Below are 13,463 nucleotides of genomic sequence, written 5' to 3' on the forward strand. Positions count from 1 at the left end.
GCTTTGGAAAAACAGCAGCTTTAAGTATGCGTAATTTGCAAAAAAATGGGGCCACAATTGGAGAGTGTTGCTGGATAAAACAGAAATGGTAACTCACCGGTACCAGTCCAGCCCCTTCTCGTAGTTCCTGTCAAAGAAATGTGGCTCATTCCCAACGGCTCTCACGTCCGGGTGCACCCTGAGAGCCTCCAGCAGGGCTCTGGTCCCCCCTTTCTTCACCCCGATGATGATGGCTTGGGGAAGTTTCTTCTCTCCATAATCCATGGTGCAGTTCACCCTGAGTTCGCTGTCCGTGGTGCTGAATTCCTGGTGCTCCCTCTCCAGAGCGGTGGTGTGATACGCCGCCGCCGATTTAGTTGGAGACGCCTGAGTCCTAATCCACTCCACTGTCCTTTGTTCGGCCTCAGCATGATCCTTTACGGTGGAAACCGCGGTGGTTCCCTCGGCCTCGGTGAATTCGGTAAAGCCCTGGGAAGCGGAGTAAAGTTTCTCCCTCAATGTCACAAAAGTTGTCTCCTCCGTCACCAGCCTCCCTTGATACGCGTAGTTCTCTTGCAGGGGGAACTGCAGCGAGTTGTAGCAGCTCATCAAGCTATAGAACAAGTAGGTGACAGAGAGGGAGAGGGTAAACATGAATAAGATTTTCCGGGGCACTTTAGAGGTGAAAACCGAAGTGCTGGACCAAAATGCCATCTCTGATAGCAGTGATCCTCTCAAAGAAGTGGCCAGACATGTTTCCACCCCGAGTCTTGCATGGACAAAATCAACAGCAATAATCAGTCACTATCAGCGCTGCTCCAGCTAAAAAAGCGTGAAGCCGGACCAAACCAACCTAATCCAAGCAAATCGCATATTTCTAAGGATAGCAGGGAAATGGATCGTTAAAATTCCGGAAGAATACTGCGTCCCTTTTCTTGAGTATCGATTTCTTATTCCAAGGCTGACAGACAATGTCACAATTTATTGGACTGAACTTGCAGATTTGAGAGGCTGGAGGTCTGGCGTCCTTCCAAATGAGCAGCCTGGCTTGAACTGGACAGAGTATGATGGACGAAATCCTGGCATTTTATAACAAGAGGGGAAAAGAGAGAGAGAGAGGAGGGGAGAAAGGGAAAATGAACAGTGTTTAAAGTGGGGTTCTTCTTCTCATCAGCCGCTCAGCCCGAAGTCCAGTCCAGTCTGACTGGTTTCACATCCATCCAGGCAACCTAAAAAGCATTGTATCTTTCCAACAAGAGGCGAATCCTTCTCTCTATTCTCCTACTTTGAGGAGCAGAAAGTCCGCAGCCTTTGCACAAAAGCATCCACTCTTCCCACTGACTACCAGGCTGCTGCTCGCCGTCCTTGCGCCTTCTCAGATTGGTAGGATCCTACGATGTGCGCATCGGCTGAGTGAGCTCATCTGAACTGAAGCACTGTGGAGCCACACAGCACAACTAGTGTGTACACCCACTTTTTCCTCTATCCGTGCACAAGTAGGGCTATAAACGTCAGATTTCCTCATGTGAAATAGTTGCGTGGAGAGCTGCTTCTCCTCATTCATGTGACGCGCTCGGAGAGATGAGAATTACAGCGCTGGGAATATGCAGAGAGCTTATTGCATTGTGAATCCCGTGCTGTATAAAGTTCACTATAAAACTCCATCTCAGAAAGATTATTTTGATAGAGATTGCATTTTACAGAAAGCTCATGTCTGCACCCTGCTGGTTTTTTGTGGAGCAATGAATAAGTTAATTTGCAAAAAAAAAAGGACAGAAGCACAAGTGCATAAGTTTCTGTGATAAATATGAGCAAATCTTATAAGAATCAAGCTGGATAATGAGCAACACTGTGTTTTAAATTAAATCAATGAGTCATGGGGGTGTAGTTCTCTATGTCTCTCTAAATGCAAGAGAGCACATGCAGAAAACAATCCTGTGTTCTGCATTATGCTGAGGATGGGGATGCTGCTTAGGCGTATTATACACTGAATTTATTATACATGGGTACAGAGTATAATTACTGATGGGAATATTCACTAGACCTTAACTTGTACACTTTGTTGCCGCAATATGACGATTTAAAATTGCATGCCACTGAAATGTCTCCCTGTATTAGAGAATCTCATTCATCACACACCTCCAACACACCAGGAGAGCCAGCGTCACACTAAGCGCCAGTCTCAAATAATTTGCAACGCCTGCCTCTCAGAACAGCAAGCCCCTGTTATATTTTAAGTTCTGTGTTTGGAATGTAAGAAAATATTTATATGTATATGCTGCCTGGCCAGATTTGCCTCCTCTAAATGCTTGTAGCCGGCTCGGCATGCAAACCAGGGGTGACACAAAGTCATTTCATTATGGAGTGTTGCAGTGTTACTAAAGGACAACTCTTTTGCATTCAGCCAGTGCGTTTCCACTGAATCAGAAAATCTATGTCATCCAATGAGAGCTACCAGTACAGAGAGAAAATACATCTTCTCATCGCTGACTCTCCAAACATAGAGTCAAGATTTTTGAACCCAAAGAAAATATACGCTAGCTATTGCAAGGTGCTGTCTAAACCTAAAGTGGCTATCAATATTTAAAAAAAAAAACAATGTGAAAACAATTTGACAATGTGAAAGGGGTCACTCACAGTGACAATCCGTCAAACTGCAGCTCCCCTCAGCATTACAAAGCTTTATAGCCAGTTTCAGCTCACTGTTTAGGTTTCCGGCCCACAATTTAAAAGGATACTTTTCCAATTTTCAACCAGCTTTGTATCATAAAAAGTTGGGTAGTGTGTGTAAAAGAACTGTAGAAAACTTCCCTCCATCTCACCAGTGTGCAGATCTCTCTGCTTAACTCTCAGATAAAATAAAACGTGGTCATCCAGCACACTACAGATTGTCCCTTGCAATTTGGTATGCCCACCACCAGGACACAAAGAGTACACAGCGGATCAAGAGACCTGCCCCTCCCTTTCCTAAATATAGACCAAACTCCAGTCAAACAGTAAAACAAGGCAGTGCTTATCAAATATAAACAAATATTCTGTTACTGTATTACCTATATCTTGTCAAAATTGTCTTCAGAAACATATTTTAGTGCACTGTTTGGCTGTAATATGAGATGTATGAACAGGAAGCTGGCATCATACTGTTTCCTGTGTTGCCAAAATGGAGGCTGAAAATACTGACATCAAACAGTAAAACTAGCAGTGTTGATAAAACATGAACCAAGATTGTGTTACTGCATTGTCGAAAATGTCTTCAGAAACACATTTTAGTGCACTATTTGGCTGTAACACGAAATCTGTGAACAGAAAGTGGGTGTCATACTAATTTTGTGTTGTCAAAATGGTGGCTAAAAATACTGCGATCAAACAGGTAAACTAGCAGTACTGATAAAATATGAACCGAGATTTTGTTACTGCATTGTCTAAAATGTCCTCTGAAACATATTTTAGTGCACTGTTTGGCTATAATATGAGATGTATGAACAGGAAGTAGGCATCATGCTGTTTCCTGTGTTGTCAAAATGGAGGCTGAAAATACTGACATCAAACAGTAAAACTAGCAGTGCTGATAAAACATGAACCAAGATTGTGTTAGTGCATTGTCAAAAATGTCTTCAGAAACACATTTTAGTGCACTGTTTGACTGTAATGGGAGATTTGTGAACAGGAAGCCGGCATCATGCTGTTTCCTGTGTTGTCAAAATGGTGGCTTAAAATATTGCAATCAAAGGTAAACTAGCAGCGCTGATAAAATATGAACCAATATTCTGTTACTGCATTGTCTAAAAAATTCCTTTTTTTTAGTGCACTGTTTGGCTGTAATATGTAAACAGAAAGCATCAGACTGTTCCTGTGTTGTCAAAATGGAGGCTGAAAATACTGAGCTCAAATAGTAAAACTAGCAGTGCTGATTGTATTAAATGTTTTCAGAAACATTTTAGCTTACTGATTAAGCGAATTGAAGACTGTTTGTAACTAGCCGGCTGCCATATTGTTTCCTGTAGAAAAACGGCCACACTCACATTACATCACCCACCAGCGGGAGAGTTTATTGCCCCGTGTGTGGTGCATTGCATTCTGGTAGTTGTAGGTTTTCTACCTCTTGAGCAAAAGCAAATGCCACAGCCCATTTTCTCTGTTTTCTCTGGTCATGTAGCACCAATTTCAAAAGTATTTGCATCTGTCTACAGCATAGACAGCCTAGCTCTGTGAAAATACCATCTATCCAACAGTGAAAAATATTTCCTAAACTGTTTTGGTTCATTATGTCTGCTCTTAATCAATCAGCTGCAGCAGGCAGATATTTTTTAGCAAAACAGCTTTTTAAAAAACAGTTTTACACTACCTGATCAATACCAAATGGAAAACAGAAATAGTTAGTGACTAGCTGGTGAACAAAGTGGAGCACTGGGCAGATTTAAAGTCACATATTTCCCTCAGGAGTTGGTAGAGACCAAAAACAGAGCAAAAAGTGATTGAAAATTATATTTTCATTTGCAACACATTCTCGCTCCAAGCTCGTCACATATTGATGTGCTTGGTCATGGACTTTCCACATCCACATACGATGTGCAAGGTAAGATAAGATAAGATAAGATAAGATAGACTTTATTGTCCCGAAGGAAATTTGTCTTGGATACATGCAGTATCTGCTGTTAAAAGATACAAAAAAGTTGACACATACACCCACATACCCTGTGCTTTGGTTGTTGATGGTCTGGGACACTGTGTCAACTTCTGCCTGTTGCATGCATTGTCTTCTTTCACAATACACTTCCATTTTCACAGGACATTTAATAAATGTACTACTTCAGTACAACACTATGAATTGACATTTTTTTCCTTCAACAACAAACACACATGGTTGAGTTTAGGCAACAAAAGCACATGGTTAGGTGTAGGGAAAAAAGAACAGGGTTTGGTTTTGGAATCTGACAGGACACAAACACCGCTCTCGGATGAAAGTCGGCGTTGGACCCATCCACCACCCCTCCTGCCTACTCCACTCGGACTTTCGCCACCTTAACTTTTGTCCTTGTCCGGCCGTGTTTCCCCCTGATGCCGACGAGCACTGTTAAACTATAACGACAACCAGCCGTGTATCATGCCAACTTTAAAGGACGCCTTTTTTTGTTGGTTTCTGACGCCCCAAGTCACTGCCCAAGCACCAGATTTCGAAGACTTTGGAGTGAGACCAGGTTCTCATTTGCCATGGTGCCCAAAACACAGCTTAACTTCAAATGTGATGATATGCCAGTGTTGTGACTGCCCCCCACCCACAAACCTTGCAGAATAAAAGAAATGGTGCAATTCACTTTTCTCTAATAACCCTGCAATATGGCTTATAGAAATTTATGGTTATTTAATAAAGGGGTCATCTTTCATAGTCACTACATAACAAACAAAAATCAGTCATTTAGATTTTTAGGGTCAAATAGTATGCTATAATGTTATTTTAATGTTAATTCATATTTGTTTGAGACACAGATGTCAGATCAACAGATCTTTGGCAAAAACTTGATTAGAAACACAAAATATGATCAGTTCAGTCATGCAATAGTGTTTCTAATCACTATTGCATGACTGAACTGATCATATTTTATGGAGATTTGATTCTGATTTATTTCCAAAGTTATGTCCCAACCAATATGGAATATCTTGATATTGGCAAACTAGACCTGTACATAAATAATGCAGGTGATCGGGCGAGGGGGAGGAAAGCATGGACAAGTGCTTGGAGCACAATGGTTACTGGGTGTTTGGCAGTCAAGAGAGCGTAGGAGAGCTCAATGGGTTTGTTGAAATTGTTGCATTCGTAAATTGCCACTCGGAGAAGCGGAGAGCTCTCTAACAACGAACTGCCCTGTTTGTAAATTCTCACTGTCATCAGACTTCCTACCTGTCTAAGAGTCACCCTGTCAGAGATTTCCGAGCATGCTCAGACACTCTGGCTGCCGAGCAGTTGCAGCAGAACGTGTCAGTGTTAACAACACAAGTGAAGTGGTATTAAGATGGCTGCCGCTACTCAGTGCTGATGATAAATTATTATCACAGCACAAGAGAAAATATATTGACCCGTTTTATCTTCCCTTTGTTGTGTCTGTTATCTGAGCCATTCATAAACCGCTCAGACATTGTCTCTCCCTGCGGAAGCTGAGTGCTCAGATTGTGTCTATTTGCATTTACAAACAAGCAGTCACTCAGGAAAAATGGAGTTTATTGAAGTTTAGTTTAGTCCTAGCAGCTGCTTTGTGGGGAGGAGAATTTACCGGCTGTGTCACAAGGAAGACATCAAATGAACATGTTCTACTTTACATAAGGGCAACAGGTCGTAACAGGATTTTAGAGAAACTAAAGGTCATAAAACATCAGAGGAGGTTGGAAAGGACTCTCCCTTCTCCTTGTTCCAGCAGACATGGCACAAGCTCACCACTGCAGTCACAATCTACTAGCACACAGTCAGTGTTCATCACAGTGAGGCTGTGAGCCACACGAAGCACAGTGGCCCTCTTTGCAGCTCGCATTAACATTCGCCTCGTGTCTAGATTGTATTCAGATATGAATTATCCATATTACATTTATACCTGGAATTAAAAATGTGTCTCAGCTACACAACGTGTCTGCAGTTCCACCGCAATTATGATTTCCAATCCTGACAATATCCACTCACAGTTAGGGCAGAATTATTCATCTATTTCAGTATAAATATATTTTTGTTATAATAAATCAGCTCACAGGCTTTAGAGGAGGCTGTGTCTCTTATACTCATATGACACATCTGGTCCAGATGTTGTAATGCAGTCAATGCTTTATTTTTCTATTTGAATACTTTTTTTATTACAGAGAGAAGGCATATTTGGTCCACAGTATTCAGTGATACAGCTGGATAGACAATACTAAGACAACTTATTCCTAAAGCAGATACAAGGAACTTTCATTTCTGTGTTGATTTTGGGGGCCCCTGTGGACAGAAGTGGAAGTGTTTCCTAGAACCTTGACACTGCTAGCATATGATTTAATTTGAAGTGAAAGAAAGAAAGACGCATCTTATTTTTAATGACTATTTTTCGTTTAAGAACACTGCTGTTTACAGGATGCAAAGCAATGATGTAAAAACACATCAGCCAAAGCATTAGCTAGCTTTGTGTTAGCCACCAACATAAATGTATATATTCATATAAAACCAAGTCAATGTATTTCATAAACATATAGGTATACACACATGTCCAGAGGTCTGGTTAAGTCTGGGTTTTCAGTACTACAAAGCTGATTCTCTTTTTACAAGGGTAACTCCGCAGCAGGTTAACTTCAGAGTATCAGCTCTGACCTCTGACCAATCAGATCACTGAAGAAATAAGTATCCATGAACAAAAGTCCAGAGTCTGAGGTATAAAAGAGCAGCCTGTATGTCGTTGTCTGTTTCATATCACATAATACGAAGCAGGCTACTTCACTCGTGGTTCTGATGATGTCACTCATAATTAACACCCCCGCCTCTTTCACATGAATGCGTTCGTGGCTGGAGAGGAAAACCCAGAGTTGACTGAACGAGTTGATAACCAGCTTTGTAGTACCAGTTACGTTAGAGTTAATCAAACCAGATAAAGAAAAGATATCCTGGGTAGAACTGGCTTCGTAGTACAGGCCTCAGGAGGAAGAGGGACGATTCACGATTGGTTTTGAATCCTTTCAAATCTTGCAGTTCTCTCCATCTGTGATGACAGACCAAAGGCCTGTACTACGAAGCCAGTTCAAATAACCCAGGATATCTTCTCATTATCTGGTCTGACTAACCCTAAGATTGGCCGTCTGGATAACAGAGTGGAAAGAGTGGGAAAGTAGTTAATGACTGATGATAACTGGAGCCAATTAACAATGTGTGGATTATTTTACAAATAAAATATCATCTGTTGTATCCCAGATCTCATCACGCAGGTGTCTCATGTTATTTTGAGCTGCAGTGATGGAATCAGAGTGTAAAAGTATCAACACTGTCACTGTGGACTAAAATACACTTTGCATAATTTCAAATCAAGCTAAAATCATGTGTTTTGTGTTGTATGCGATCATCTCGCACTGAACAATGAAATTATTCTATTCAGTAAGACTCTCGTTCATGGATACTTATTTCTTCAGTGATCTGATTGGTCAGAGGTCGGGGTGTTGACTGGATGTGATCCGTCACCCTGAAGTTAACCTGCTCCGGAGCAGGTTAGCTGTTCACCATAAGTTACCACAGTGATGTATCCCCGTAAAAAGAGAACCAACGTCGTAGTACTGAAAACACAAAGTTAACCCATAAGTTACCTCGCTAACTCAACATCCTGCTTTGAAGTACTGGCCTCTGGGTTAACTAGTTTTCTCACCAGTGCGCCATCAATGTCATTTTAAGCTTTTTTGTTGTTGTTTTTCGCTCAGTTCCTCTCTTTAGCTTTTGGCTGGTCCGGCCCCAGTATCAGCAATAACCACAAAATGTGATGTGAAAAATAAAATTCTCCAAAGAAAAATCTCCTCCTGCTTCCTTTAACCGGCTAACTCACTGCCAAACTTTGCCTGGAAATTGTAAACACAGACTCCTCTGGTCTGCCTGCCATAAATTGTTTTGTCTGATGTCGGATCAGGGGACAGACACTAAATAGAAGTAGCCATTCTTCTCACTGATGGTGTTGTTTGCTTGTAGGTCATATAGAGGCATCAGTATTAAATGGAGACTGTTTCATAACCAGTTAAAACCCCTGTTGTAGCTGCTCTAATATCAATAGGTGCCTTACGTAACATGTGCTGTATATCACCAGGTGCAGATAAAATCTAAACCAGACAGCTCCACACCAGTTATTGGTGGTCAGTGCTTTGTTCCTTTTAGAGGGGGGCTGTGCTGAGGATGCAGCCTGCACAGCCTGGAGGCAGTTAGCACAGACGAGGTTAACGACTAAACTGCACCTTATACAACACCTGCCACCGCTTGTACGGTGAACTAATGCGGCAACCGAGCACCTTCAGGATCTGATTCATCATCACAAGGTGCAACACATGCTAGAGGCTGTGTTATGCCAAGAAAGGGTGAAAAAAAAACCCTAAGACTTTAAAATAATTAAACTTCCAAATTTCGAAGAACACGAAGTTCCTCTGCTGTCAATGCAAAATACATCAGGCTCCAGGCACTTTCTCAATATAGTTACAGCTCAGGAGCTGCTGCACCACCTTGAGATTTGGGTCGTCTAATATAAAATGACCTGATTCTGAACTCTGCCACAGTCTGAGCCTGTCTGTTAGAGATGAGATGAACGGGCCATTGTGGGGAGGTTTTGGCAGGTAGGGCCGTCCTGACTGTTATAGTGCTCAGTGTAATTTAAGTCAGAGCAATTTGGCCAGTAAGACGCCCCGTTGTTCCACTGGGGCTGACAGCAGAGATGGTTTATCAGGCTGCAGTTAGACAGAGGATGCGATCGTCTCTTCATCAATTAAAATCCACCATGGAGGGACTCCAAACAATGACGAAAGGGGCTGTAATAAATATAATGAAAGAAGCAAATTGTTCTTGAATTATAGCAGAATCTACACACCAGATAATAGTAAATCAGTGTTTCCATGACCTGGTAATTTATCGTGCACATTTCAACCTCTGAAAGAGTCATGTATCACAATGTTACAATAAAGCACATGCATGAATCCGAGCTCCGTACGCTGTATAGTGCTTGCTCAGGTTCAGCAGAGTCTACAGCCTTGTTGTCTGCATTTAATGAAGATAACAAAATTCATGAGGAAAATGCCTTCGAGTGATACTTGGAGGCATTTGCCGCATTTGCCTTTGAAGAATTCCTCTGCAGAAAGATTGGAAAAACAAAGATGTTGTATACAGTATCGAGCCATTAGTAGAAGGACTGTTAAAAGATGTCAAAGGTTTATTTTTCTGAACCGCTGATAAATTAGAATTTCTAAAGACACGCCAAACAGGAAGGCCATATTTGTTGCTACAAACCACCTTTACGTTCAGCCGCCAAATGAGGGATGTGAGAATCCTATGCTTTATTTCTGGGCCTGGCAAATGCATTTGGATCAGTATCACACAGACCTCTGTGGAAAGCATTTGGTTTCCGTTAGCATACCAAATATAATCAGAAATCCGGTTAATGCACATGTGAAGGTAAGCTGAGCAACGGAGTTGGCCAAGAAAAGATATGAATTCCATGCATCCGGAGACCTGAAGCCTCAGGCTGTGCATATAAATAAAACCTGGGATCTATAAACACAAACACAAATGTGCAAACACGTGTGCCACCCTGCAGCTGTGCATTCTGGGTATGCACTGTACATCTTGATGGGAATTTGGGTGTGTTGGATAACGGCAATGAAAGAAAGGACTGACAAATGAATGAATGCGCCTCGGCTAAAATTGCCTTTGTGTTCCAGAACTGTGCTTATACAAATACAGGATTTTATGCTTGTATTTTAAATCATTGCACCTTATACTTCATTCTGCTGAACTCCGACCTGCTGTCCCCGTTTGTGGACACTTTATGTGTCATGCAGTGGTGACAGAAGCCCAATACACCAATCCAGGTAAAGACAAGATAACAGCCGTCTCTGCCAAGTCAGTCTACAGCCGATTCCAACACTTACATGGACAAAGTATGAAACCTGACCAAATTTTAGGATCAGAAATTGTTTATTTATGCTTCATAACATTTGTAGGTTGATATGGCATTAATTTCATTGAAGACATTGGGACTGTATTGTTGTATTATTAGTATTATTTTTACCTTTGAGTATGGAGCAAGAAAATTCATATGGATTTACATAATCATTGGCCTTTCAAAAATGTTTGCATTGTTTTGTTTTTCCACAGCCATGTTCAGGCACTGAAAGGAACAATTTTGAACATTTCTAGACTTGAACAGTGACCCGTCACTTATACAGTTATTGTACAAAACATTAAACAAATGTTGCATTGATTGTAATGTTGTTTTCGCACAACTATGTTCAGGCATCAAAATAAACAGTTTTATACTTTATTACACAAAAATAAACCCGCTGTCCCCATATGAGGACATTTTTTATACAGTTATCACACTACTTATCCCTAATAGCTTGGAGAAATTCAAAAATGCTTACCAAACAAAGGCTCAGGTCTCAGGAGGTCAACAGATTTCTCGTAAAACTTTCTCCATCATGGTCAAGTCAGTTATTGTGCGGTTATTGTTGTGAACAATGTGGTGAGTAATGAGCAATGGCAGTGAGGGAATGGGAATGAAATGGAGGCAGAGTCGACTTACACTCGGTGTTTTGAGCCCATAACTCCAGGCTGCAACCCCAGACTTAGCAGTATGCTCGTCACCCTGTTGGATCACAAGCCCAATGTAAAGGTTTCTAACATACGAATCCTATCCCCATCCTGCATGTCACAGAGGACCTGAAGGAATTTGAATGCACATTAGTTCAGTTAAGAGAGTTAGGAAAATCAATCATATTGACTTATTTTTTAAATTGTTGCCAAAACAATATTTATAAATCAAGGGAAATGACTAACTTTTGATTCAAATACACTGATTAAAATTCAAAGTTTAAATTAAAACTGAGATTATACTGTCAGAGCAAAGAGGATAAAATTGGGTGATAAAATATCTTAGTTTTGCCGCACTGCCTTTCAAGTTGTAATATTTGTTCCTGCATCAAAATATGTTTCACATGTATGTGTATGAGTAGAAAGATGCAGCATGACTGCGTTGGCACACTTGTTTAATGGCAGAGTTTGGCAGGAAAGTGGATTTAGCTGTAATGCTGATTTTTTTTTCATCCTGATTTAACAGATTTAATTTTGCAGCCTTTGACAAAAATGCTCTGCTTTGACAAACTTGAGACACATTTCAGCAAATTAACATGTCAAAAAAGATGATGCTCTTTTTGTGACGACCCTAATCCAACCCACTTATGATCTGCTTCACAGCCAGCAAAGGTTTGAATGTGTAGTGTTGCTGCTCTGAGTTATGCGCATCTTGTTGACAGAATGGAATGCGGTGACAGAGAAACTGAGGGCCAAACAGGGAGAAAGTGGGGCATTTAAAGTAATAACAAATTATGGCTAATTATAGGAGCAGACAGCTATTGATTTAGTTAGCTATTAAGCGTGTTCCTGTGCAATGTACAATTTCACATGATTGTGATTTATAGCGGCGATCATTTGCACTGATGAGATAATTTCGTAAATGAAAAAAAGTGTGTGTGGATGTTTGCCCCCAATGTGTGCACTGGTCTAAATTGGTCATTCTTCACAAACACTCACACCCCGATGAATCCTCTGATCCTGCGATAAATATAAACAGTTTCAGAGTGCTGTTTTGCAGAACATGCACATATTCCAGCACTCACACTGGATAGTTACACTGTCCACTGTGCTCTTGTTGTAATTCTTGCACAGCTGCAAAACTCCTGAATTCCTGAGTGGGCTGTTTGAAACCAGATAAGATATCTGTCACTTTAGCCTATTATTGTTGCTAGAAGGCTGTTTTTGAATTGCTGAACTTGCCAGCGCAACTCAGCAGGGTCAACTGTCAGGATGACTAATTGATGCTGGGATTGACAGTATTGATTTGTTTGTTCTAACATTACAGTCTCGGTGGAGATGGTTGTAGCCGTGCTCCTGTTCAGGATATCCAAAACCAAATACATCATAACAAGTCACTGAGGTCCATCACAGACAAAGACAGGCCACTGTAAAATTAAGAAATTATACCAGCTGGGCTGGCCTGTTTTTCCCTCAAACACTCAAAACGGATTTAGTCACATGTGTAGCCTTCTGATAATGTCATCAAATCTGTCACCAGCTCTCCTCATCAGGTCGTTCGTATGGGTTCACTACAGTTGTAGTGCATTGGCTGATTTGACCACGGAAAATATCACAAGAGTCTTTGAACGGAAAATCCTGCACACTGCTGTTGCTCAGCTTCACAACTTATTACTAACACTAACATGTTGGTCCATGGACCTTTGTCAAGAGTGCTCAACAGCATTATTTACAACATAGAGCCTAAACAGAAACTGCTCCACCCATTTCACAGGTGTGCACAGGTGTGGGGGAATTAATCAGCTGTATGTTTCTCAATAATTGACAACAGCATGTGCACCATATGTCACATACCCCACAAGTGAACGAACAAGGGACCAAGAAAAACATAGGAAAACCTAGAAATATCATGCTCCATACACAATGAAGTGTCAAGAATGAACACTTTGGCCTTGCAGCTTTCATAGATCGTTCAATATACTCAACATACTCTTATATCATGTATTATGAATTTGACTTCTGAGATTCCCTGATCTAGCATAGCATGACATGCCATGGTATATCATCTTTTATGCCTTTGGGAGATAGAGTTTGCAGATTGAATATCCAGTATACTTCTCTTCTGCTAAGTATGTCGTCAGTGTTTCTTCAATCTTTCTTTGATTTCTTCAATATTAGCCTAACACAAGAATTACCAATTAAC

General features: G+C 41.0%; 1 protein-coding gene across 1 annotated transcript in view; it reads right to left on the reverse strand.

Annotated features, from left to right (window-relative positions):
• hs3st4 (heparan sulfate (glucosamine) 3-O-sulfotransferase 4) overlaps positions 1–1,423 on the reverse strand; it is a 108,827-nt gene extending 107,404 nt beyond the window's left edge. Inside the window, exon 1 of the mRNA XM_050070066.1 lies at positions 98–1,423. Within this exon, the coding sequence (XP_049926023.1) occupies positions 98–693 (596 nt within the window). The 5' untranslated portion in view covers positions 694–1,423. The remainder of the gene's footprint in view (positions 1–97) is intronic.
• Between the last annotated feature and the right edge of the window lie 12,040 nt (positions 1,424–13,463).

Source organism: Epinephelus moara, chromosome 18, assembly GCF_006386435.1.
Source record: "Epinephelus moara isolate mb chromosome 18, YSFRI_EMoa_1.0, whole genome shotgun sequence".
Classification (NCBI taxonomy): Eukaryota; Metazoa; Chordata; class Actinopteri; order Perciformes; family Serranidae; genus Epinephelus; species Epinephelus moara.